Here is a 24,626-nt window from a genome sequence, read left to right on the forward strand (position 1 = left end):
TAGCCCAGCTGAAGCCCTACGACCCCCCCACTCCTGTCGGCCTCTCACCAGCCCCCCACCCGTCATGGGGAGCCGGCCCAGGTGTGGGGGAGCAAGAGCCGGTGATAGGGTGCCCGCTTCCCCCCCAGGTACCCCCCAGTGCCCCTCAGCCCTGCTTCCCCCAATGCCCCACAGGTCCTGGCCCCCCGGTGACCCCCCGGCAGTCCCCCGGTGCCCCCTTTCTCTCCACTCTCCCTGCGTCTCCGGCCCGTCGCTGTCCCTGGCTCGGCTGCGGATTAAGGGGGATTAGCTTCAGAGGCCAGTGCGGGCGGGGGGGGGGGGGGGACCAGCCGGCCCCCCTCCCTGGGTGGTGGCGGGCACTGAGGGGGGCGGGGCGGCTGGTGGAGGGAAGCGGGGCGTGGTGGTGAAAGCCGGGGGCAAAGGCATCCTCCATGTGCCCCCTGAACTCCCCCTCACCCCCCAGTGCACTGTGGGAGCCCCCCGGTCCCCCAACTCCTGCCTGCCCCAGTGCATTCTGGGAGCCCCCCGGGTCCCCCAACTCCTGCCTGCCCCGGTGCATTCTGGGAGCCCCTCGGGTCCCCCGACTCCTGCCTGCCCCGGTGCATTCTGGGAGCCCCCCGGGTCCCCCGACTCCTGCCTGCCCTGGTGCATTCTGGGAGCCCCCCGGGTCCTCCAACTCCTGCCTGCCCCGGTGCATTCTGGGAGCCCCTCGGGTCCCCCGACTCCTGCCTGCCCCGGTGAATTCTGGGAGCCCCCGGGGTCCCCCGACTCCTGCTCAGCCCAGTTAGGGTGACCAGGCAGCAAGTGTGAAAAATCGGGACGGGGTGGGGGGAGGGGTAACAGGCGCCTATATAAGAAAAAGCCCCAAATATTGGGACTGACCCTATAAAATTGAGACATCTGGTAACCCTAGCCCCAGTGCATTCTGGGAGCTTCAGTGGAGACCCCCCCCCACTCCAAGATTCTTGCTGGCCCCAGTGCATTGTGGGAGCCTCAATCCCCCCCCGGAAGAACTGGCTCTGTGGGAAGCCCTGGAACAAGTGGGGCTGGGCCCCCGAACCCCAGCCGCCTCCTCTCAATTGATGGGGGAGCCATGGAGCCCAGGAGCGCCCAGGAGCGGGAGTGAGGCCGAAGGCTGAAAGTTGGGGGGGTCTCGGCGCCCCCTTTCCTCCGGGGCCCGGAAGAGGTGGGTGCAAAGAAGCCGGGACGGGACGTCGGGTCCCCTGGGGCGAGTCGCCCGGGGCCTCCAGCTCCCAAGCCTCCCATTCCAGCTGCGCCCAGTGCTCGGCCCCGCGTCTCCACGGTGTCCGGAGAATTCGCACCCAGGACCAGGCACTCAGCCCGCGCCAGGCGCTCCCGCTCTAGGCCTGGGGTCGGGGCCAAGAGGTCACTAAGCAGCCATGGCAGGAACTAGGACTACAAATCCCAGCATGCACCGGGCTAGGGAAGTGGGGTGGACTACAGATCCCAGCATGCACCGGACTGGGGAAGTGGGGCTGGACTACAGATCCCAGCATGCACCGGGCTAGGGAGGTGGGGGCTGGACTACAAATCGGGGCTCCCAGCATGCACCGGGCTAGGGAAGTGGGGGCTGGACTACAAATCCCAGCATGCACCGGGCGAGGGACCGGGGGAGGGGGGCTGGACCACAAATCCCAGCATGCACCGGGCTGGGGGCGGGGCTGGACTACAGATCCCAGCATGCACCGGGCTAGGGAAGTGGGGTGGACAACATATCCCAGCATGCACCGGGCTGGGGAAGTGGGGTCTGGACTACAGATCCCAGCATGCACCGGGCTAGGGAAGTGGGGTGGACAACATATCCCAGCATGCACCGGGCTGGGGAAGTGGGGTCTGGACTACAGATCCCAGCATGCACCGGGCTAGGGAAGTGGGGCTGGACTACAAATCGGGGTTCCCAGCATGCACCGGGCGAGGGAAGTGGGGGCTGGACTTCAAATCCCAGCATGCACCGGGCTGGGGGCGGGGCTGGACTACAATTCCCAGCGGCCCTTGCAGCGCGTCCTGTGACTCCGTGGCCGCAGAAGCGCAAAGAGGGAACCTGTGAGTGTGAACCAGCCCCCGCGGGACCCCCCACCCCCCTCTGCCCCCCTTCCCGCGGGGGGGCCCAGCTGTGAGCCCCGGGTCCGGGTGCGAATCCTGCTCTCTCCCCCCCCGCTACAGGCCCCTCCCGCCACCATGGACGAGGTGGACAAGATCCTCATCCACTCGCTCCGCCTCTCCGGAACGTAAGCCCCGCCCCTGGCTGGGGGGCTGGGGGTGGGGGGTGCCGTGGGGCAGGGGGCTCGGGGGGGGGTTCTCCCCTGGCGCTCGGGCTGGGGTGCCGTGGGGCAGGAAGGGCTGGGGGTGCCGTGGGGCAGGGAGCAGGGTGGGGGCTCGGCAGGGGTTCTCCCCTGGCACTCAGGGCTGGGGTGCCGTGGGGCAGGGAGCAGGGTGGGGGCTCAGCGGGGGGGGTTCTCCGCTGGCACTCGGGCTGGGGGGTGCCGTGGGGCAGGGAGCAGGGTGGGGGGCTCGGCAGGGGGCGCTTTCCCCGCCCATCAGCGCTGGTCGAATTTCAGTGCTGGGCGAGCCGTTCTGTGCGGCTGTTTCCTGGCTGCCGCGCCCCAGAGGTGGCTGCACCCTGGCGCCGGGTCCCTGCCCGCCGGGGGGGGGGGGGGGGTCTGACGGCGGCTCCCCACAGGCAGGTCCCCGAGGAGGTGCAGAGCCTGCGGGAGTTCACCACGGAGCTGATCGTGGAGTCGGTGGTGCGATGCCTCCGCGTCATTCACCCGTCGCTGGGCCCCAGCCTCGGCCACGTGCTGCCCCCTGGCATGTCGGCCCGGTTCCGCCTCGGCACCAGCCTGGCCCAGGCCTGCCAGGTGAGAGACCCAGGAGTCCGGGCTCCCAGCCCCCCCCCCCGCTCTAACCACTAGACCCCACTCCGCTCCCAGAGCCAGGAGAGAACCCAGGAGTCCGGGCTCCCAGCCCCCGCTCCCCCCCCCGCTCTAACCACTAGACCCCACTCTCCTCCCAGAGCTGGGGAGAGAACCCAGGAGTCCTGGCTCCCAGCCCTCCATGCTCTAACCACCAGCTCCTGCTCCCCTCCCAGAGCCGGGGAGAGGACCCAGGAGTCCGGGCTCCCAGCCCCCGCCCACCCCGGTTCTAACCACCAGCCCCCACTCCCCTCCCAGAGCTGGGGAGAGAACCCAGGAGTCCTGACGCTCCCCCCTCCCCCCCAGGAGCTGGGCTACCAGGGAGAGGTCGGGTACCAGACTTTCCTGTACAGCAGCGAGCCCGAGATCCGGCGCCTCCTGCTGTTCCTTGTGGAGAAGCTGCCCAGGGACGACGCTGAGGACGCCAGGCAGCCGGCCGGTACCGGGGGGGCGCGGGGAGGGACCATGCTGCGGGGCTCGTGGTGTGTCGGGGGGCGGATCGGAGGGGTGACCCCATGGTGGGCGGCGGTGGGGATTTATGGGTGGGGGGCAGGAGCCATGGGTGGGGAATCCGGGGGGGCGGCCGTGACCTTTGCTCCCCTTGCAGGGAAGTCGGCCGGGCTACTCCGCGCCATCGCGGCGAAGATCAAAGAGCAGCTGGGGACGCCCTGGGTGCCCCCCGCCTGCCGCACCCCCCGGCTACAGCGGCTGCAGGTGGGTCCCCCCCGTTCAGACCCACGTGTCCAGCCCACGGGCCCATCTACCCCGGCGTCCCGGCTGGGGGACTGAATATGCACAATTGTACCCCAATGAATGACTGACGTTCTCCCGTCGTGTCCTGGAGTCACTATAATGCGGAAGGTTGAGCGTTGTACCTGGGACGATTCCCCGCGTTACGACGTACCCGCCCTCGTGCGTTTAACGAGCTGGGAGTCGTTATCATTCGGGTACCGCATCTCTCAGCCTTGCGTGCCCCAGCGAGCGGATCCTCGGTGGGTAAACGCGCTCCGGGCTCGATGCGTGAGTCAGGATAACGTTGGCTCTGGTCGCAGTCAGTCCGTGTCTGGTGAAATAGGGAACACGGAGCTGGTAACGAGTGTCTCGGAACTCGACGTGTTTCACGTAACACGAGGCGGGTGAATAATCGAAGGTCTCGGGTTCGAATTCCGTTCTCACAACCCTTCCTTCGGGTCAAGCCGGGACCGTCGGAGAAGCCGGGTGGGGGCCGGCCGAGAGGATGGTGGCGCCGTTGACCAGCTCGAGCCCGGTGCCGATCTCCCCGAAGGCGCTGGTTGGATTTCGGGGCATTTGAACCTGCCCCGCTGCTGGGGTCCCCCCGAACCCGGCGCAGAGCTGAGCAGACGTGGTTCTGTGGGCGGGGCGGGACTTCCTGTTTTCCAGCATTGCCCTGCCCTGCCCCCCCCCCCCCCCCGAGCTGGGCTTCACCCCCCAGGTGTCCCCTGGCAGCGTCCCCCTTGCCTATCTCAGCCAGGTCCTGTGGCAGGCAGTTCCCCAGGCTAACGGCCTTGGTTTTCTCCCCGCAGGGCACCTGCCTGCTGAAACCCTTTCACGCCCACCCCTTGGTCCTGCCCCGCGATTCGGGGCCGGTTGGTAGGTGCTGGGGCGGGGGGGCTGGATCTGAGCTCGAGGGGTTCTGGGGGGCTGGATTGGGGGTGTGGGTGGGAGCTGGGGTCGTGGCAGGGGTGTGGATGGAGTCCAGGTTGGCTGGGGAGGGTCCTGGGGGCTGGATTGGAGGCACAGGGGCGTGGGTGGGAGCTGGGGAGTCGTGGCAGGGGTGTGGATGGAGTCCGGGTTGGCTGGGGCAGGGGTCCTGGGGCTGGATTGGGGGCACAGGGGCGTGGGTGGGAGCTGGGGTCGTGGCAGGGGGTGTGGATGGAGTCCGGGTTGGCTGGGGGGAGGGGTCCTGGGGGGCTGGATTGGCGGCACAGGGGCGTGGGTGGGAGCTGGGGTCGTGGCAGCGGGTGTGGATGGAGTCTGGGTTGGCTGGGGCAGGGGTCCTGGGGCTGGATTGGGGCACAGGGGGCCGTGGGTGGGAGCTGGGGGTCGTGGCAGGGGTGTGGATGGAGTCCGGGTTGGCTGGGGCAGGGGTTCTGGGGGCTGGATTGGGGCACAGGGGCGTGGGTGGGAGCTGGGGGTCGTGGCAGGGGTGTGGATGGAGTCCGGGTTGGCTGGGGAGGGGTCCTGGGGGCTGGATTGGGGGCACAGGGCGTGGGTGGGAGCTGGGCGTGGCAGGGGGTGTGGTTGGTGTCCGGGTGGGCTTGGGGGAGGGGTCCTGGGGGGCTGGATTGGCGGCACAGGGGCGTGGGTGGGAGCTGGGGTCGTGGCAGGGGTGTGGATGGAGTCCGGGTTGGCTGGGGCAGGGGTCCTGGGGGCTGGATTGGGGGCACAGGGGCGTGGGTGGGAGCTGGGGGGTCGTGGCAGGGGTGTGGATGGAGTCCGGGTTGGCTAGAGGAGGGGTCCTGGGGGCTGGATTGGGGCACAGGGGCGTGGGTGGGAGCTGGGGTCGTGGCAGGGGTGTGGATGGAGTCCGGGTTGGCTGGGAGGGGTCCTGGGGGCTGGATTGGGGGCACAGGGGCGTGGGTGGGAGCTGGGGGTCGTGGCAGGGGTGTGGATGGAGTCTGGGTTGGCTGGGGGAAAGGGTCCTGGGGGCTGGATTGGGGGCACAGGGGCGTGGGTGGGAGCTGGGGGTCGTGGCAGGGGTGTGGATGGAGTCTGGGTTGGCTGGGGAGGGGTCCTGGGGCTGGATTGGGGCACAGGGGCGTGGGTGGGAGCAGGCGGGGTCAGGCTGGAGGAGTGGGTGGGAGCTGGGGGTCGTGGCAGGGGTGTGGATGGAGTCTGGGTTGGCTGGGGAGGGGTCCTGGGGGCTGGATTGGGGCAGGGGGGCCGTGGGTGGGAGCTGGGGGTCGAGCTGGGGGTCGTGGCAGGGGTGTGGTTGGAGTCTGGGTTGGCTGGGGCAGGGGTCCTGGGGCTGGATTGGGGCACAGGGGCGTGGGTGGGAGCTGGCGGGGTCAGGCTGGAGGAGTGGGTGGGAGCTGGGGGTCGTGGCAGGGGTGTGGATGGAGTCCGGGTTGGCTGGGGCAGGGGTCCTGGGGCTGGATTGGGGGCACAGGGGCGTGGGTGGGAGCTGGGGGTCGTGGCAGGGGTGTGGATGGAGTCCGGGTTGGCTGGGGAGGGGTCCTGGGGGCTGGATTGGGGCACAGGGGCGTGGGTGGGAGCTGGGGTCGTGGCAGGGGTGTGGATGGAGTCTGGGTTGGCTGGGGAGGGGTCCTGGGGGCTGGATGGGGGCCGTGGGTGGGAGCTGGGGTCGTGGCAGGGGTGTGGATGGAGTCCGGGTTGGCTGGGGAGGGGTCCTGGGGCTGGATTGGGGGCACAGGGGGGCGTGGGTGGGAGCAGGGCGGGGTCAGGCTGGAGGAGTGGGTGGGAGGTGGGGGCATGGCTCTGGGGCAGGGGCCGGGCTCTGACCTCCATGTCTGCCCCCCCCAGAGCGCCGGGAGTTTTTCGGGGGGTTCCTGCCCCCGGTGCCGGCCCAGCCCCCCCGGCCGGGCGCTGTGGCCCCCTCCCTGCTGGAGCGACACGCAGGCGACCTGGGGGCGCAGCACGACTGGGAGGCCGACTGGCAGAGCCAGGGGCTGGCGTCTCGCCTGCCCCCCAAGGTGAGAGGGGGCCGGGGGGGGGTGGATGTTTGGGGTCTCCTGGCCCCCCAGGAATACACGCCCGGGGGGGTTCCCAAGTTGCACTGACACCCCCCTCCCCCCCAGGAGTACGTGCAGTGGAAGCGTCAGAGGCTCCGGCGGCGCCTGCTGGACCAGCTGCGTCTGGCCGCCCCCCCCCACGGCACCGCCGGCCCCCCCCAGCCAGGGGCACCGGACCTGGCGGAGCTGCTGAGCGCGGGGGGCGCCGGGGGGGCCCTGGCCAAGGGGTCCCGCTTCAGCCACGCCCAGCGCCTGGCACATGAACAGGTACCGGGGCTGGGGAGGGGCACTGGGGGCTGGGGGCGTGGGGAGGGGCGCTGGGGGTGGGGAGTGCTGGGGAGGGGAGGTGGGGAGGCGCTGGGGGCTGGGGGGAGCGCTGGGGTGGGGCGCGGGGGCTGGGGCGTGGGGAGGGGCTCAGAAGTCCTGGTACCTGGGCAGACTTTGGGTGTGGCTGGGGATTATGGGGCTGGGGTTAGGGGCTACCCAGGAGGTTGGGGAGACTTGGGGAGGGTGGCTGGGAGGGGAGGGACTCTGGGAAATTTGGGGGAGCGCTGGGGGGCTGAGGGGAGGCCCCCCGTGACTGCCCCCCTTGTGGCCCCCCAGGAACTCGTGGGGCAGATGCCGGCGGCGGTGGAAACTCTCGCGTCCTCCAAGACCTCGGAGCAGGTAGCGGGGGCAATTCGGGTGGGGTGACGGGGTTGGACCCAGAACCCACCTCTGCCCCCGCTCCCCCCCCCCCCGTCCTGCTGAGCCAGAGCCACCGGCTGCGCCCGCCCAGCCCCCGGTCTGACCCCCGCGCCCCACAGCCCCCCCCGAACCGAAAGCAGCTCACGGGGGGGGGGTCCTGCCTCTAGCCCCCGGATGCCCAGGGGGCCTGACCCCCCAGAAACACGGTTTGCCCGGCGAGAGCTCAGGGACTGTGCCCCCCCATCACACAAGGGGGGGCTGCACGCTAGTCCCCGGTACTAACACACACGGGTCGTTAATCAGTAACAAGCGATTGTATTAAATCCCGCGCCCCGGGTAGGAACCGACGCGACCGGGGGAGTCGCCTCGACCTGAATCCAGAGACCCCCCCCCGGGAGAGCCCTCGGCCCAGCTCGGGGCACCTGGAGTCCCCGCAGCTTTGGCCCACGGTGGGAATCCCCGGAAAAGCCCCAGGCCAGGGGACAGGTCACATGTCCTGGGAGCCCCCCCGGCCTGACTCCCAGGGGACCTGCCTGCAAACAGCGCCGGCCCCGGCCCCGGCCCCGGCCGCTTGTCCTGCTTAACGGCCTATTCCTGGCCCCCCCTCGCACCATTGCACAGGGCCCCGAGCACGAGCGCCACGTTTACACGCGCGACCCCCCCTCGCACCATTGCACCGGGCCCCGAGCACGAGCGCCACGTTTACACGCACGACCCCCCCTTGCACCGGGCCCCCAGTTCTAGCTCAGACCCCGAGCGCCACGTTTACACGCACGACCCCCCCCTCGCACCATTGCACGGGGCCCCGAGCACGAGCGCCACGTTTACACGCGCGACCCCCCCTCGCACCGGGCCCCGAGCACGAGCACCACGTTTACACACACGACCCCCCCTCGCACCATTGCACCGGGCCCCGAGCACGAGCGCCACGTTTACACGCGGCCCCCTCGCACGGGCCCCCAGTTCTAGCTCAGACCCCGAGCGCCACGTTTACACGCGCGACCCCCCCTCGCACCATTGCACCGGGCCCCGAGCACGAGCGCCACGTTTACACGCGCGACCCCCCCGCGCCCCCTTGCACCGGGGCCTGGGCCCGCGCGGCCCCCTCGCACCATTGCACGGGCCTGAGCACGGCGACGCCCCCTCGCACCATTGCACCGGGCCCCGAGCACGAGCGCCACGTTTACACGCGCGACCCCCCCTCGCACCATTGTACCAGGCCCCGAGTTCTAGCTCAGACCCGAGCGCCACGTTTACACGTGCGACCCCCCCTCACACCATTGCACCGGGCCCCGAGTTCTAGCTCAGACCCCGAGCGCCACATTTACACGCACGACCCCCCCTCGCACCATTGCACCGGGCCCTGAGCACGAGCGCCACGTTTACACGCGCAACGACCCCCCCCCCCCCGCTGACGAGCTTCCTAACGCCGCCTTACGAGGGACCTTTTCCATGGAGCACGTCCCAGTCACCTCGTGTTCCCTCGTTCGCTGGCTCAGAGACTCCCAGGGTGGGAAGGGGCCTTGGGAGGGATCTAGTCCAACCCCCAGCTCAAAGCAGGGCCACGCCCCAGACCCCCAAGTGCCCCCCAAGGATTGAACTCACAGCCCCGGGTTTAGCCGGCCGATGCGCAAAGCCCTGAGCCTGCAACATCCCAGGGGGCGCTAGCTGGAGGGAGGGGGTCCCCCGTAAGGGCAGGGGAGGGGGGCACTCAGCCGTTGGGGGATGGGACCCTGATACAGGGTGCAGGATGGTGCTCTGGGGGAACCCCAACACAGCTGGGAAATCAGAGCTCCTGCCTGGCTTGGCCGTTAACCCTGGAGCCTAATGATGGCGGGTTCTCCTCCCCTGCCCCCTGCTGGTCCCTGGCAGGACTCAGCCAGCTGGTGGGGGGGCTGTTCCCAGGGTGCCCCCCACTGCCCCCCATGCTGGCCTAGAGACCCCCCTCTCCCCTCCCCAGGAGGTGCAGGCGCGGCAGGAGGAGGAGCTGGCTGGCCTGCGGGGGGAGCTGCAGCGCCTGGAGGCCGAGATGGACGCCGTGGGCGGGGAGGTGAAGGTCCTGGAGCTGAACCTCAGCCAGGTGAGAGCTGGGGGCGTTTCTCCATCTGGGGGGCAGGGCTGAATCTGGGTGGGGCGTGCACCCCGATCTTAGCCCCACCTCCGCCTGTGGTGAGGGGGGGCCGGGGGGGGCGTGCACCCCAATCTTAGCCCCACCTCCGCCTGTGGTGAGGGGGGTGTCAGGGGGGGCATGCTCCCCTGATCTCTCTGCCCCCAGGCGGAGGGGGGGCCGGGGGGGACCGTGCTCCCCTGATCTCTCTGCCCCCAGGCGGAGGGGCCGGGGGGCGTGCTCCTGATCTCTGCCCCAGGCGGAGGGGGCTGGGGGTGCCGGGGGGGGCCGTGCTCCCCTGATCTCTCTGCCCCCCAGGCGGAGGTGGGGCTGCGGCAGCAGCGGCTGGCTCTGGGGGGGCGCGAAGAGACCCTGCAGGTGAAGAGCCGAGCCCTGGAGCTGCTCCCCCAGGCTGAGAACAACCTGGCCAAGCTGCAGGTACCGGGGTCAGACTTGGGGCGGGTCCAGGGGTCCCGGGGTGCATGCTGGGGGCACTGGGGTTGGAGGGGGCCAAGAGGACGGGGCCTGGGAGGGTGGAGGGGCAGCGAGGACGGGTAGCTGGGATGTTGGGGGCGGAGGAGGGGGATGTGGGGGCCGGGCGGTGCTGACCCCTCTGCCCCCAGCTGCTGGTGGAGAGCAGCACCCAGCGCCTGGTGCTCCTGGCCGCGCAGTGGGGCGTTGGGGCGTTGGGGAGGGGGGCGTGGGGCCGGGCGGGCGCTGACCCCTCTGCCCCCAGCTGCTGGTGGAGGCAGCGCCCAGCGCCTGGTGCACCTGGCCGCGCAGTGGGGCGTTGGGGACGTTGGGGCGCAGGGGGCGTGGGGCCGGGCGGGCGCTGACCCCTCTGCCCCCAGCTGCTGGTGGAGAGCAGCGCCCAGCGCCTGGTGCTCCTGGCCGCGCAGTGGGACGTTGGGGGGAGGAGGGGCGTGGGGCCGGGCGGGCGCTGACCCTCTGCCCCAGCTGCTGGTGGAGGGCAGCGCCCAGCGCCTGGTGCTCCTGGCCGCGCAGTGGGGCGTTGGGGGCGTTGGGGCGCAGGGGGCGTGGGGCCGGGCGGGCGCTGACCCCTCTGCCCCCAGCTGCTGGTGGAGAGCAGCGCCCAGCGCCTGGTGCACTTGGCCGCGCAGTGGGACGTTGGGGACGTTGGGCGCAGGGGGCGTGGGGCCGGGCGGCGCTGACCCTCTGCCCCCAGCTGCTGGTGGAGGCAGCGCCCAGCGCCTGGTGCACCTGGCCGCGCAGTGGGACGTTGGGGGACGTTGGGGCTGGGGACGTGGGGCGCGGGCGCTGACCTCTGCCCCCCAGCTGCTGGTGGAGGGCAGCGCCCAGCGCCTGGTGCTCCTGGCCGCGCAGTGGGACGTTGGGGGCTGGGGACGTTGGGGGCAGGGGGCGTGGGGGCAGGCGGCGCTGACCCTCTGCCCCAGCTGCTGGTGGAGAGCAGCAGCGCCTGGTGCTCCTGGCCGCGCAGTGGGACGTTGGGGGCACGTTGGGGGCTGGGGATGTGGGGGCGCTGACCCTCTGCCCCCAGCTGCTGGTGGAGCAGCAGCACGCCAGTGGGACGTTGGGGGGGGGGGTGAGGGGTGCGGGGGGGGGGCGGGGCGCGGCCCCTCTGCCCCCAGCTGCTGGTGGAGGCAGCGCCCAGCGCCTGGTGCTCCTGGCCGCGCAGTGGGGCGTTGGGGGCAGAGGGGGCGTGGGGGCCGGGGATGGCGCTGACCCCTCTGCCCCCCAGCTGCTGGTGGAGGGCAGCGCCCAGCGCCTGGTGCTCCTGGCCGCGCAGTGGGACGTTGGGGGCTGGGGATGTTGGGGGCGAGGGGGCCGGGCGGGCGCTGACCCCTCTGCCCCCCAGCTGCTGGTGGAGGGCAGCGCCCAGCGCCTGGTGCTCCTGGCCGCGCAGTGGGAGACCCGCCGGGGGCCGCTCGTGGATCAGTATCGTCACCTCCGGGCCGCCCGCCACTCCCGCCAGGTGAGCCTGGGGGCGGGGCTTCTCTGAGGGCAGGGCTCCTGGGGTGGCCCCTCCCGCTGACCCCCAACCCCCCCGTTCTCCCCCCCAGCTGGAGTCGACCCGGCGCGTCTCGGAGATCCAGGCCCTGCACGAGCGCGGCCGGAGCGCGGCCACCGAGGCCCGGCGCAAGGAGGAGCTGTGCCGGCAGCTGGTGGGCGGGGCCTCTGGCTTGGGGGCGGGGCCGCTGGCTTGGGGCAGGGCCTCTGGGGTGGGGGCACAAGGGTGGGGCCTGGGCGGGAACTGGCCATGTGCCCTTTGCACCTGCCTGGGGCTGGCTGGGTGTGGTTTGCACGCCCAGCTGGGGGGTGGGGGCCCTTTGCACGCCCGGCTGGGGGGTGGGGGCCCTTTGCACGCCCGCCTGGGGCTGGCTGGGTGTGGTTTGCACGCCCGGCTGGGGGGTGGGGGCCCTTTGCACGCCCGGCTGGGGTGGGGGCCTTTGCACGCCCGCCTGGGGCTGCCTGGGTGTGGTTTGCACGCCCAGCTGGGGGTGGGGCCCTTTGCACGCCCGCCTGGGGCTGGCCGGGTGTGGTTTGCACGCCCTGCTGGGCGGTGGGGGCCCTTTGCACACCCGCCTGGGGCTGGCCGGGTGTGGTTTGCACGCCCGGCTGGGGGTGGGGGGGCCCTTTGCACGCTGGTTGTGCACATCCCCCGGGCGCAGCAGCTGGAGAATTGAGGCCCCCCCTGCCGGGCCCGGGGGGGGCGGGGCAGACACTGACCCCCCCCCCGCCCCCCCCAGCTGACGGAGCTGGAGTCGCTCCCCAAGGACGTGTCGCGGGCAGCCTACACCCAGTGCATCCTCGAGATCGTCGGCAACATCCGCAAGCAGAAGGAGGAGATCACCAAGGTAACGGGGGGTCGTCCCCCCGGTGATCCCCCGGGTAACCCCTCCCCCAGCGTGGGGGGGGGCTCCCCCGGCAGCGGGTGCAGTTCTCCCCCCCCCCCCGCTGATCCCCCGGGTAACCCCTCCCCAGCGTGGGGCTCCCCCAGCAGCGGCAGCAGATCTCTCCTAAACCCCCCCCAGCGTGGGGGGGCCCCGGCAGCGGTAGCAGATCTCCCAGATCCTGTCGGACACCCGGGCCCTGCAGAAGGAGATCAACAGCCTGACCGGGAAGCTGGACCGGACCTTCGCCGTCACCGACGAGCTGGTCTTCAAGGTGGGGCCCTGGGGAGGGCTGGGTGGGGCGCTCCCCTGGGGGTATTGGGGAGGTGGGGCCCCTCGGGGGCTCGGGGGCTGGCCTGGGGCAGTCGGGGGCAGCAGGGTTCCTGACCCCCCCCTTGTCTCTGTGCCTCCCCAGGATGCCAAGCGGGACGAGTCGGTCCGGAAAGCCTATAAGTACCTGGCAGCTCTTCACGAGGTGGGTGTGTGGGGGGGGATACAGGCTGGGGGGGCAGGGCTGGGGGTGTCCCGGGGGGCAGGGCTGGGGGCAGCTCGCATAGGCGGGGGGGTCTGGGGGTACCAGAAACCCAGGAGTGGGGCTGGGGCAGCCCAGGGGCCGGGGGGGCTCATTAACCCCTGTCCTGCTGCCCCCCCGACCCCCCCAGAACTGCAGCCAGCTGATCCAGACCATCGAGGACGCGGGCGCCATCCAGCGGGAGATCCGGGACCTGGAGGAGCAGGTGAGAGTTGGGGGGTTGGGCCCGGAGGCTGGGGGGCGCCACGGGGCCCTCCCGGCTCCAGCGCTGAAGGAGTTAATGTGCCCCCCCAGATCGAGAGCGAGGGGACCAAGAAGACTTTGGCCAACCTGGAGCGGATCCTGAGCGACTACCGGGCCCTGCGGCAGGAGAACGCGGCGCTGCTGGGGCGGAGCCGGGAGCCCTGAGACGGCTGCATATAACGCCGCCCCCCCCGCGGGGACCCCCGATTCTCCACTGCCCCCACCCCAGGCTGCTGGGGTGGACCCCCCCTTTCTCTCCCCTGCCAGCTGCTGCTGCAGCCCCCCCCCCCAAGCAGCAGCTGAGTCTGGGCACTGGATTTTGCTCCCTTTATTTCCCCCCAGCCTGGTGCCAAGGCGGCTGTGGCTGGGGTGCAGCGTCCCCCCCCCCCCAATTCCCCTGCTGGAATGAGGCCAATAAAGTCCCGGGTTTTGCAGACAGCTCCTGTGTCCAGTGGTGGGGGGCTCAGCCCCTGGGGGTGTCTCATCGGCTGGGGCGGGTGGGGGGCGCGAAGGGCAGGGGGGGCAGCAGGTGCTTCAGCTCCAGGTACCTGGGGGGGGAGACAAAAGGGGATGAGGGAAAGGGGTGTGGCTACCACATTTTGGTCCCGCCCTCTCCACCCATGGGGGCGTGGTTAATGCGTGGGGCCCCACCCATCCATGCTGGACCCTCCAGGGGGCGTGGCTAACGGGAGGCCCCGCCCACCCCTACTGGATCCTCCTGAGGGCGTGGCTAGCGGGAGGCACCGCCCACCCCTGCTGGATCCTCCTGAGGGCGTGGCTAATAGCTGCTGGTCCCTGGGCGTGGCTAACGCGAGGCCCCGCCCACCCGTGCTGGATCCTCCTGGGGGCGTGGCTAGCGCGAGGCCCCGCCCACCCCAGGGCACCGTACGGGGGTGGTCGCTGGTTCCGCTTCTTCTGGAACTCGGCCTCGTCCACGGTCCACACGGCGCCTTTCACGTGCTCCACTCGCACGAAGCACTTGTGCAGGCTCAGATTGTGCCGCACGGCGTTCTGGGGGGGGGGAGGGGGGTCAGGGGACCTGCCGGTGCCCCTCACTCCCGACCCGCAGCCCCTGCCCCCCCAGCGCTGCCAGTGCCCCTCACTCCCGACCCGCAGCCCCTGCCCCCCCAGCGCTGCCGGTGCCCCTCACTCCCGACCCGCAGCCCCTGGGCCCCCCCCCGCCGGTGCCCCTCACTCCCGACCCGCAGCCCCTGCCCCCCCAGCCCTGCCGGTGCCCCTCACTCCCGACCCGCAGCCCCTCACCTTCCAGGTGGCCGTGTTGTGGCGGAAGTAGCCGAACATGCGGCTGAACCATTGATAAATCTCGTTCAGCGTCAGCTGCCGGTGGGGGGATCCCAGAATGGCCTGCGGGGGAGGGGGGGTCAGGGCTCGGGGGAGGGTAACCCCCCCCTTGGCCTCTGGGGCTGGGGGGCCCCTCGGGGCCAGGCAGGGGAGTTGAGGGGATGATGGGGGGGGGGGAAGGGAACAATAGGGCAGCCCCCCCCCCGGTGCTCACCCAGCGGATCAGCATCGCGTAGGTAAAGGGCGGCCGGGCCCTGCTGAACCGATAAAACTCCAAGGTGGGGCCCAGGTCTGGGGGGGAGAGAACAGAGCTGTCAATCACGGGGCTGATGCCCCCCCCACCAGCCTGTGATACCCCCTCCCCGGGTGAGTGCTCACCCCTCGCTCAACACTGGCCCCCACTTCCCTCCCAGAGCCTGGGGGAACCCAGGAGTCCTGGCTCCCAGCCCCCACTCCCCTCCCAGAGCCGGGGAGAGAACCCAGGAGTCCTGGCTCCCAGCCCCCACTCCCCTCCCAGAGCCGGGGAGAGAACCCAGGAGTCCTGGCTCCCAGCCCCCACTCCCCTCCCAGAGCCGGGGAGAGAACCCAGGAGTCCTGGCTCCCAGCCCCCGCTTCCCTCCCAGAGCCTGGGGGAACCCAGGAGTCCTGGCTCCCAGCCCCCGCTCCCCTCCCAGAGCCTGGGGGAACCCAGGAGTCCTGGCTCCCAGCCCCCACTCCCCTCCCAGAGCCGGGGAGAGAACCCAGGAGTCCTGGCTCCCAGCCTCTCCCCTGCTCTAACCCTCCCCTCCCCTCCCAGAGCCGGGGAGAGAACCCAGGAGTCCTGGCTCCCAGCCCCCCCTGCTCTAACCCCCCTACTCCCCTCCCAGAGCCGGGGAGAGAACCCAGGAGTCCTGGCTCCCAGCCCCCACTCCCCTCCCAGAGCTGGGGAGAGAACCCAGGAGTCCTGGCTCCCAGCCGCTCACCTGAGCAGATGCCGGCGCCGTGGCTGACATAGGGGTGGGCCTGGGGGGTCAGTGGCGGCTGCAGCGCCCCCTTCTGGGCGGGGAGGGCGGCTCCAGACCGGGCCCAGCCGGAGGGGGTGGGGGGTTGGGAGGCGCAGCGCTGGCCCTTCGCTGACATTGCCTGGGGGGGGAAGGGGCAGGTAAGTGATGGGGGAGGGGACTCTGGACCCACCCCCTCATATTTGCCCCCCCCCCCCGGGATTGCACCCCCTGCCCCATGGATTCTGACTCTGCCCCCCTGGGCCTTAGGCCCCACCCCATGAATGCTCTGGGTCCTCCGGCCTTCAGCTCTGCCCCTGATGTCTGGCCCCGCCCCCAAGGCCTCAGGCCCCGCCCCCACTCAGACCCAACCCCTGTTCCTCCCACCGCAGGGCTCTGCCCCCTTCTCCCCCACCCCCCGGCTCTTACTGGGTCAAGGGCTCGGTCCGTGGCCTCCGTCGTGGCCAGCTGGGCCTGCATGGCCCCCAGGCGCCGCCGCTCCCGCTCCAGCTGGGGGGGAGAGAGGGGGCAGGAAATGGGGGGGGGGGTTGGGGGAATCCTCCAGTACTACGACTCCCACAATGCACCAGGACTACAACTCCCCTGATGCACCAGGATGACACCTCCCATGATGCTCTGCGATGCCATTGGGCCAGTGGTTCGAGCCCACCCCCCTCCTCCAGGGCCCGAGCTGTGAAATTGCCGGGGACACAAGGTCCTAATCCCCAGCCCCCCACATGGAGATGCCTGTGAGGGGGGAGCCCCCGATTATCCCCCCACCCTCCTTTCCCCGAGGCAGCACCCAGCTGCGCTGTCCCCCCCAGGCCCTGTGGGGCAACCACACCCCGACCGCCCCCCACCTGCCTCACCTGCTCCTCCAGGTGCTCGACCAGCTCCCTCTGCCGCCGGCACTGGGCTGCCCTGTCCTGTGCCCAGAGCGGGTCCTGCCGGGGGCGTCTGCCGAGATCAACAGCTCAGCTGGTGTCTCCCCCCACAACCCCCAGCCCCTCCCAGAGCCGGGAGAACCCAGGAATCCGGGCGCCCAGCCCCCCGCTCTGACCCACCAGCCTCCACTCCCCTCCCAGAGCCGGGAGAACCCAGGAGTCCGGGCGCCCAGCCCCCCGCTCTAACCCACCAGCCTCCACTCCCCTCCCAGAGCCGGGAGAACCCAGGAGTCCGGGCGCCCAGCCCCCCGCTCTGACCCACCAGCCTCCACTCCCCTCCCAAAGCCGGGGAGAACCCAGGAGTCCCGGCTCCCAGCCCCCCCGCCCCAGCACTCACCTCTCAGGCTGCCCGCTGTGGTCCCCGGGGCTGGGGCAGCGCTGTGGGGGGGACCGGTCTGGCGAGCGGGGGGCAGGCGGCTCCCTCGGAATCCACTCCATGCCCGTGATGTTAATCCCTGGAACGGGGAGGGGGAGAAATGGGGGGTGGACCAGGGCACTGGGCCTGTCTGCACCCCCCTGCCAGAACCCCCCCCCCAGTTACCGTGTGTCAAGCCGTGGTGGGACCTCAGCACCAGCACGCCGGGGGGCTGGAGGTGCAGGCTGGAGGGGCGGGCGCCGGGCTCCGGAGACATCTGGGAAGGGGAGGAAAGTGAGGGGGTGAATGGGGGGTAGAAGCCAGGAGTCCGGGCTCCCAGCCCCCTCCGTTGTTACCACTAGCCCCCCTCCCCTCCCAGCACCAAGGAGAGAACCCAGGCGTCCGGGCTTCCAGCTCCCCCCCCCCCTCCCCTCCCAGCACCGGGGAGAGAACCCAGGCGTCCGGGCTTCCAGCTCCCCCCCCCCGCTCTAACCACTAGACCCCACTCCACTCCCAGAGCCGGGGAGAGAACCCAGGCGTCCGGGTTCCCAGCCCCCCACTCCACTCCCAGAGCCGAGGAGAGAACCCAGGCGTCCGGGCTCCCAGCCCCCCCTCCCCTCCCAGCACCGGGGAGAGAACCCAGGCGTCCGGTACCTGTTGGATGAGCAGTGCCTGGCGCTGGGTGTCCTGGAGCAGGGCCTGGAGGTGGGGGGTGGTTTGGGGGTCCCCCATCGCCAGGGGGTACGGTGGCACCTGTGGGGCAGGCAAAGTGGGGGGGCTGTCAGTCCTGGGGTCGAGGGAGGTCGGCTGCCCCCTCTGTGCCCCTCCCCCAGCCATGTGAGGACCCACCTGCTGCTTCCTGGCGGGGGCGCTGGTTCCGTGGGTGAGCACCGTGGGGCGGGTCTGGGCCCCGCCAGTCGGGCCAGCGGGGCTGTTGCCATGGGGCACTCGGGATGCCGTGGGGCTGGGCATCGGGGCCTGACGCAAGCTGTGGGGAGAAAGGGCAGGTGAGAGGGTGGGAGAAGCTACAAGGAAGCACACGCATGTGCAACTGGTCACACGGCTCACGTGTGAGCCGTGTAACACATCCCACGTACACGCACGGAGGAGATGCATGCCTGGCACGGGGAGCACATGCGTGGGAGCGGTTTCCCATGGCGTGCGGAGCCGTGCAACACGTGATGAGTGGCTTCACGGTGAGCGTGCATGCACACTGGTGCGTGTGCGAACCACACGACGTGTCCTGTGTGGCCCCCGGGGAACACGCGTGTGTGGGGCTGAACCGTGTCACGGGCGGGGGCCGGGAGCCACTGGGCGCAGCTGGACCTTAGCAGCCCTCAGCCTCCCTGACGAGCAGTGGGGCTAATTAGTGACCCCGGCTGGGGGAAACGGGCCTCCATTAGCCAGACAGGGGGATCCAGGAGAGGGGGCAGGGGGCGGAGATAGAGGGAGAGTTTGGGGGCTGGGAGGGCTTGTTAGAGGCATGGAGGGGGTGGGGGGCTGGTGGGGGGGCTCGGGGACCCCCGAGGGGGGCAGTGACCTGTGGGTCCGGCTGTGGGGTTTTCAGCGACAAACTCCTGACAGCGCCACCACCTGTGTCCGTGATCCAGCGTGTCTGTGAGCCGTGCGACGTCACGTCCCAGGGCACGTGGGTGCCTGTGTAGGAGCCGTGTCTTCCCCCCGTGCCCGCCCAGGGCCGCGCAGCCTCGTGACACCTGCCTCGCACGCCCAGCACACGGAGCCCTCCTGTGGTTCGCACACGTGTGGCCCCCGTGACATGCATGTATTTCCTGTGTGCTTGGGCCCCTCCCACGCCGGCCCAGCGGGGCTCACATGTCATTGTGAACATGCCTGGACACATGCCGCACCCTCCGGATGGGCGGCCCCGGGTTGGGGGGGTGAGCAGACACCCACCTCCTTGGGGGGCAAATCCAGCCAGTGCCCCCCACATTCCCCCCCACACCTTGACCGCTGGGCCTCCCACCACTCTGACCCGCCAGCTCCCCATGGCCCCCCACGCCCCTTCCTGTCCCCCCAGCCCTCCCCGAGTCCTGGCTCCCAACCCTGCCCCCTCCCCCTGCTCTAACCACTAGACCCCACTCCCCCCACAGGGCAAGGGCCGCTTCGACCGCTTCCCGGCAGCGGGGGCGGGGCTGGGGGCAGGTTCCGAGAATCGGGGTGACGTCCCGTTCGGCCCCCCCGTCCGATTTCTCACCGCGGCGCCCGCTTCCCAGACGTCACGGAACCCGGCCACGTCAGCGGCGTGGGACGTGGCGCCGGGGGGTAAATCTGGGGTGCCCCCCCCAGCCTCAGCCTGCACGGAGCTGGGGGGTGCAGCCTCCTGACCCGAGGCCTCCAGCCCAGCCCCACGGGGCCACCCAGAGGATTCAGGGGGCCTGGGGAGTTGCAATGCTACACAATACGGTATTCTCGTGGGGGCCCCACTTGCCCCCCCCGGGCAGCCCTGCGTGAGAGGCTGGATTTCACCCTGGGCCTGGAGATATCACACACGAGTAACCAGCTCAGATCTTACAGGCCCCACTCCGCTCCCAGAGAACCCAGGCGTCCTGGCTCCCAGACCACCCCCACGCTCTGAGCACCAGCCCCCACCCCCTCCCAGAACCGGGAGAGAACCCAGGAGTCCTGGCTCCCAGCCCCCCCTGCTCTCACTCACCAGACCCCGCTCCCCTTCCAGAGCTGGGAGAGAACCCAGGAGTCCTGGCTCCCAGCCCCCCCTGCTCTCACCCACCAGCCCCCACTCCCCTCCCAGAACTGGGAGAGAACCCAGGAGTCCTGGCTCCCAGCCCCCCCTGCTCTAACCCACCAGCCCCCACTCCCCTTCCAGAGCTGGGAGAGAACCCAGGAGTCCTGGCTCCCAGCCCCCACTCCCCTCCCAGAGCCGGGGAGAGAACCCAGGAGTCCTGGCTCCCAGCCCCCACTCCCCTTCCAGAGCTGGGAGAGAACCCAGGTGTCCTGGGCCCCAGCCCCTGAGCCGGGTATTTCGCCCCGGTTCTGACGGCTGCACTTTCTGTCCCGGGTGTTTTCTGGGCCCGGGGGCCGGTTCCGCGTGAGGGGCTGGGCCTGGCAGGGAGCCTGGTGGGCGTCCACATGGGGATTGGAAAGAGGTGTTGGGAGGGGACTGGTTCAGCCCGGCCGGGGTCCCCTCCCCTCTGGTGTGAATGTGAAATTCAGGCTCCCGGCCGAGGAGCCGAGTGGGAACCAGGAGTTCGAGCCACGGGGCTGGGTTTGCAGGCGGGTCGCCTTGTTCAAATCCTGCTGTTTGGCTCCGGATTGACCCTGGGGGGCTTGGCTCCGAATCCTGCCCTGCTCCTAGTGCAATCAGGAGTGACTCTGGATTGACCCTGGGGGGCTTGGCTCCGAATCCTGCCCTGCTCCTAGTGAAATCAGGAGTGACTCTGGATTGACCCTGGGGGGCTTGGCTCCGAATCCCGCCCTGCTCCTAGTGAAATCAGGAGTGACTCTGGATTGACCCTGGGGGGCTTGGCTCCGAATCCCGCCCTGCTCCTAGTGCAATCAGGAGTGACTCCAGATTGACCCTGGGGGGCTTGGCTCAGAATCCACCCCTGCTCCTACTGCAATCAGGAGTGACTCTGAATTGTCCCTGGGGGGCTAGGCTCAGAATCCCGCCCTGCTCCTAGTGCAATCAGGAGTGACTCTGGATTGACCCCAGGGCAGCTGAGATCAGAAACCAGTCCTGTCCCCACTGAAATCAAGGGTTAATCTGGATTGACCCTGGGGCAGACCTTAAATCAGCCGAACGCCTCCCCCACGTCCCGAGGAGCCGGTCGCACCCCACTCACCGCTCGGCGCTCCTCGGCATCCCGGCTGGCAGGGGAGCAGTGCGAAATCCGCCCCCCGGGCGGGGATTTATAGGGCGCCGTGGGGCGGCCGCGCTCCCCGAGGGTGCGACTTGCCGGTGACTCAGTGGAAACGGAGCGCCAGGGCGACGTGCCCCGCGTGCCCTTTGTGGGGGGTTTTTCTTTGCTCGAAAATAACACCAGCTTCTCGGTCGGGGTTTTCGGCGCCCCAGCCCCCGAGGCTGCTGAGCACCGAGAAGCTACCGCAAAACTCTCAGTGTGCGAGGGAAAGAAAACCACAGAGCGCACGAGAGAGACACACGCGGGTGCACACGCCTCACCCGCGCCCGCCTGCCCGCCGGGGGCACCGGCTTCGCGGGGGGCTCGGGAGCGGGGCCGAGGGACTGGGGTCGGGTGGGAAGCCCGGGGCGGGCGCAGCGTGTCTGCCATGCAGGAACAATGGGGCTTTGCTGCTAATGGCGCAGGGAGAGAACCCAGGAGTCCTGGCTCCCAGCCCCCCCTGCTCTAACCACCAGCCCCCACTCCCCTCCCAGAGCCGGGAGAGAACCCAGGAGTCCTGGCTCCCAGCCCCCCCTGCTCTAACCACCAGCCCCCACTGCCCTCCCAGAGCCGGGAGAGAACCCAGGAGTCCTGGCTCCCAGCCCCCCCTGCTCTAACCACCAGCCCCCACTCCCCTTCCAGAGCCGGGGAGAGAACCCAGGAGTCCTGGCTCCCAGCCCTCCCTGCACTAACCCACCAGCCCTCACTCCCCTCCCAGAGCCGGGGAGAGAACCCAGGAGTCCTGGCTCCCAGCCCCCCGTGCTCTAACCACCAGCCCCACTCCTCCCAGAGCCAGGAGAGAACCCAGGAGTCCTGGCTCCCAGCCCCCTGCTCTAACCCACCAGCCCCCACTCCTCCCAGAGCCGGGAGAGAACCCAGGAGTCCTGGCTCCCAGCCCCTGCTCTAACTAACCACCAGCCCCACTCCCTCCCAGAGCCGGGAGAGAACCCAGGAGTCCGGGCTCCCAGCCCCCCCTGCTCTAACCACCAGCCCCCACTCCCCTCCCAGAGCCAGGAGAGAACCCAGGAGTCCGGGCTCCCAGTTTGGCGAGGGGGGGTGTGTGTCAGAGGTCCAGGCCCGTGGTGGATGAAGTGTGTGTGTGACACGCGCCGGCAGCGAGGGCTCGTGCGTAGCCGCTGCCCGTGGCGCTGGCTACCAGCCCTGGGTGTGTGCGGGAGGCTGTGAGTGTAACCGTGTGGCTGAGGGTGTGCAAACCAGGAGTGCGTGTGGCCGAGTGTTTGTGTATCGGGGGGGTGTATGGTTGTGTAGTGGTGGGTGGGTGTGATTGTGTAGCACTCTGTGCATGATTGTTTAGTGCTCTGTGTGCGTGTGGTTGTGTAGGTGTCTGTGTGTGATCGTGTAGCGCTGTGCGTGCGATTGTGTATTGCTTGGTGTGTGTGTGTCAGTGTGGTTGTGTGGAGCTGGGGGCAGTGTGGTTGTGTGGAGCTGGGGGCAGTGTGGTTGTGTGGAGCTGGGGGGCACAGTGGTTGTGTGGAGCTGGGGGTCAGTGTGGTTGTGTGGAGCTGGGGGCAGTGTGGTTGTGTGGAGCTGGGGTCAGTGTGGTTGTGTGGAGCTGGGGGGGGGGTCCGTGTGGTTGTGTAGCGCTGGGGGGATCAGTGTGGTTGTGTGGAGCTGGGGGGGTCTGGGGGGTTGTGTAGCGCTGGGGGGGTCAGTGTGGTTGTGTGGAGCTGGGGTCAGTGTGGTTGTGTGGAGCTGGGGGTCAGTGTGGTTGTGTGGAGCTGGGGGCAGTGTGGTTGTGTGTGGAGCTGGGGGCAGTGTGGTTGTGTGGAGCTGGGGTCAGTGTGGTTGTGTGGAGCTGGGGGCAGTGTGGTTGTGTGGAGCTGGGGGCAGTGTGGTTGTGTAGCGCTGGGGGCAGTGTGGTTGTGTGGAGCTGGGGGGCAGTGTGGTTGTGTGGAGCTGGGGGCAGTGTGGTTGTGTGGAGCTGGGGGCAGTGTGGTTGTGTAGCGCTGGGGGGCAGTGTGGTTGTGTAGCGCTGGGGTCAGTGTGGTGGTGTGGAGCTGGGGGCAGTGTGGTTGTGTGGAGCTGGGGTCAGTGTGGTTGTGTGGAGCTGGGGTCAGTGTGGTTGTGTGGAGCTGGGGGCAGTGTGGTTGTGTGGAGCGCTGGGGGCAGTGTGGTTGTGTGGAGCTGGGGGCAGTGTGGTTGTGTGGAGCTGGGGGTCAGTGTGGTTGTGTAGCACTGGGGTCAGTGTGGTTGTGTGGAGCTGGGGTCAGTGTGGTTGTGTGGAGCTGGGGGGGGTCAGTGTGGTTGTGTAGCACTGGGGGGGTCAGTGTGGTTGTGTGGAGCTGGGGGGTCAATGTGGTTGTGTGGAGCTGGGGGCAGTGTGGTTGTGTAGCGCTGGGGGGGTCAGTGTGGTTGTGTGGAGCTGGGGGCAGTGTGGTTGTGTGGAGCTGGGGGGGGTCAGTGTGGTTGTGTAGCGCTGGGGGGGGCAGTGTGGTTGTGTAGCGCTGGGGGGGGTCAGTGTGGTTGTGTGGAGCTGGGGGGGTCAGTGTGGTTGTGTGGAGCTGGGGGCAGTGTGGTTGTGTGGAGCTGGGGGCAGTGTGGTTGTGTGGAGCTGGGGGCAGTGTGGTTGTGTGGAGCTGGGGGTCAGTGTGGTTGTGTGGAGCTGGGGCAGTGTGGTTGTGTGGAGCTGGGGGTCAGTGTGGTTGTGTGGAGCTGGGGGGGCAGTGTGGGTGTGTAGCGCTGGGGTCAGTGTGGTTGTGTGGAGCTGGGGGTCAGTGTGGTTGTGTGGAGCTGGGGTCAGTGTGGTTGTGTGGAGCTGGGGGGGCAGTGTGGTGGTGTGGAGCTGGGGAGGGCAGTGTGGTTGTGTAGCGCTGGGGGGGGCAGTGTGGTTGTGTGGAGCTGGGGGGGCAGTGTGGTTGTGTGGAGCTGGGGGGGGCAGTGTGGTTGTGTAGCGCTGGGGGGGTCAGTGTGGTTGTGTGGAGCTGGGGGGGCAGTGTGGTTGTGTGGAGCTGGGTGTACGCCACCGTGGCCCCCCCCACCCGTCTCCTCACCCCTTCCCCTGCCCCCCAGCGGCTCAGCCCCTCCCCAGCCCCCCTCTCACCTTGGGGGGCCCCATGGCCGCTGGCTCCGAGCTCCGGGGGCTCCTCAGTCGCTTGTGGGGCCCCCCCGCCGGCCCTGGTTATATGGGCGCCGGCCTCCTCCGCGCGATGCCAAACCCTCCGCCCGCCCCAGACCCACCTCCTGCCCCCGGCGCCGCGGCGCTGCTGGCCCGACCCCGGGCGGGCGGGAATTTTCAGGGGAACTCCAGGGTCAGGTCGGGCGCGGAACTTTCACCGCGCCGGAGAAAGCAGCCGGCTGAGCCGAGACGGCACCGGGCCCGCGGCCCCCGGCGCTGCCCGCCCCAGCGTCCCCGGCACTGCCTGCCCCCTCAGCATCCCCCGGCGCTGCCCGCCCCCCCCAGCGTCCCCCGGCGCTGCCAGCCCCAGCTTCCCGGCGCTGCCCGTCCCCCAGCGTCCCCGGCGCTGCCCGCCCCACCCAGCATCCCCTAGCACTGCCTGTCCCCGCGGCGCTGCCCGTCCCCCAGTGTCCCCGGCGTTGCCTGCCCCCAGCAGCCCGGCACTCCCTGCCCCCTCAGCATCCCCGGCCCTGCCCACCCCTCCGCCCCCAGCGCTGCCTGCCCCCAGCGTTCCCGGCGCTGCCTGCCCCAGCACCCCGGCGCTGCCCGTCCCCCAAACCCTGCGGCGCTGGCTGTCCCCGAGTCCCCAGCACGGCCATCCCCAGTGCCCACCAGCACCGCTCGTTCCCCAGAGTACCCGGCGCCACCCGTCCCCAAGAGCTCCTGCCACCTCCGGGCCCCCAGAGTCCCCAGCACCGCCCGTCTCCCCCAGATCCGCCTGGCTCCATCCATCCCTCCAGATCCTCCCGGCTCCACCGTCCCCCCAGCGCCCCCAGCACCGCCCGGCTCCCCAGATCCACCCAACACCACCCGTCCGCCCCAAAGCCAGGCCCGTGGGCACCTCCCGGCACTGCCCATCCCCCCGCCGAGCCCCCAGGCGCCACCCGTCCCCCCAGAGCCCCCCAACACCACCCGTCCACCACAGAGCTGGGCCCACAGCCAC

The 24,626-nt window shown here is 70.2% G+C and overlaps 2 protein-coding genes across 5 annotated transcripts; one reads left to right on the forward strand and one right to left on the reverse strand.

Annotated features, from left to right (window-relative positions):
- Positions 1-1,965: 1,965 nt before the first annotated feature.
- On the forward strand, positions 1,966-13,526 carry CCDC22 (coiled-coil domain containing 22). The gene is made up of 18 exons (XM_039509828.1): positions 1,966-2,064; positions 2,185-2,249; positions 2,702-2,879; positions 3,240-3,372; positions 3,541-3,647; positions 4,478-4,544; positions 6,438-6,607; positions 6,713-6,913; positions 7,250-7,312; positions 9,294-9,413; positions 9,759-9,878; positions 11,278-11,394; positions 11,483-11,584; positions 12,170-12,277; positions 12,492-12,587; positions 12,729-12,788; positions 12,976-13,050; positions 13,140-13,526. Exons 2-18 carry the CDS (start codon positions 2,200-2,202, stop codon positions 13,251-13,253), a joined length of 1,881 nt encoding a protein of 626 aa, XP_039365762.1. The 5' UTR covers positions 1,966-2,064; positions 2,185-2,199; the 3' UTR covers positions 13,254-13,526.
- FOXP3 (forkhead box P3) lies at positions 13,402-23,741 on the reverse strand. Of its 4 annotated transcripts, none has more exons than XM_039509843.1 (12): positions 23,609-23,741; positions 17,519-17,657; positions 17,324-17,422; positions 16,856-16,946; positions 16,652-16,769; positions 16,240-16,327; positions 15,800-15,880; positions 15,353-15,512; positions 14,605-14,681; positions 14,352-14,453; positions 13,978-14,099; positions 13,402-13,636 (listed from the first exon to the last, which is right to left on the reverse strand). In XM_039509843.1, the coding sequence occupies exons 2-12, from the start codon at positions 17,639-17,641 to the stop codon at positions 13,570-13,572; spliced, it is 1,128 nt and encodes a 375-aa protein (XP_039365777.1). In that variant the 5' UTR covers positions 17,642-17,657; positions 23,609-23,741; the 3' UTR covers positions 13,402-13,569. The 4 variants fall into 4 exon arrangements, with proteins under 4 accessions (XP_039365777.1, XP_039365776.1, XP_039365778.1 ...); XM_039509842.1 differs by lacking the exon at positions 23,609-23,741 and adding an exon at positions 20,491-21,040; XM_039509844.1 differs by lacking the exon at positions 23,609-23,741 and adding an exon at positions 18,210-18,643.
- Between the last annotated feature and the right edge of the window lie 885 nt (positions 23,742-24,626).

The sequence above is a fragment of the Mauremys reevesii genome, linkage group 22 (assembly GCF_016161935.1).
Source record: "Mauremys reevesii isolate NIE-2019 linkage group 22, ASM1616193v1, whole genome shotgun sequence".
In the NCBI taxonomy this organism is placed as follows: Eukaryota; Metazoa; Chordata; order Testudines; family Geoemydidae; genus Mauremys; species Mauremys reevesii.

Excerpts from the sequence above, each read along its gene's own strand:
- CCDC22 (XM_039509828.1), top strand. The coding sequence starts at position 2,200 with ATGGACGAGGTGGACAAGATCCTCATCCACTCGCTCCGCCTCTCCGGA. Across the intron at positions 6,914-7,249 it reads AGCGCCTGGCACATGAACAG|GAACTCGTGGGGCAGATGCC; the intron begins GTACCGGGGCTG and ends GTGGCCCCCCAG. Across the intron at positions 13,051-13,139 it reads TCCGGGACCTGGAGGAGCAG|ATCGAGAGCGAGGGGACCAA; the intron begins GTGAGAGTTGGG and ends GTGCCCCCCCAG.
- FOXP3 (XM_039509840.1), bottom strand. The coding sequence starts at position 17,785 with ATGCATCTCCTCCGTGCGTGTACGTGGGATGTGTTACACGGCTCACAC. Across the intron at positions 17,423-17,518 it reads CCCCCGCCAGGAAGCAGCAG|GTGCCACCGTACCCCCTGGC; the intron begins GTGGGTCCTCAC and ends CCTGCCCCACAG. Across the intron at positions 14,100-14,351 it reads ACAACACGGCCACCTGGAAG|AACGCCGTGCGGCACAATCT; the intron begins GTGAGGGGCTGC and ends CCCCCCCCCCAG.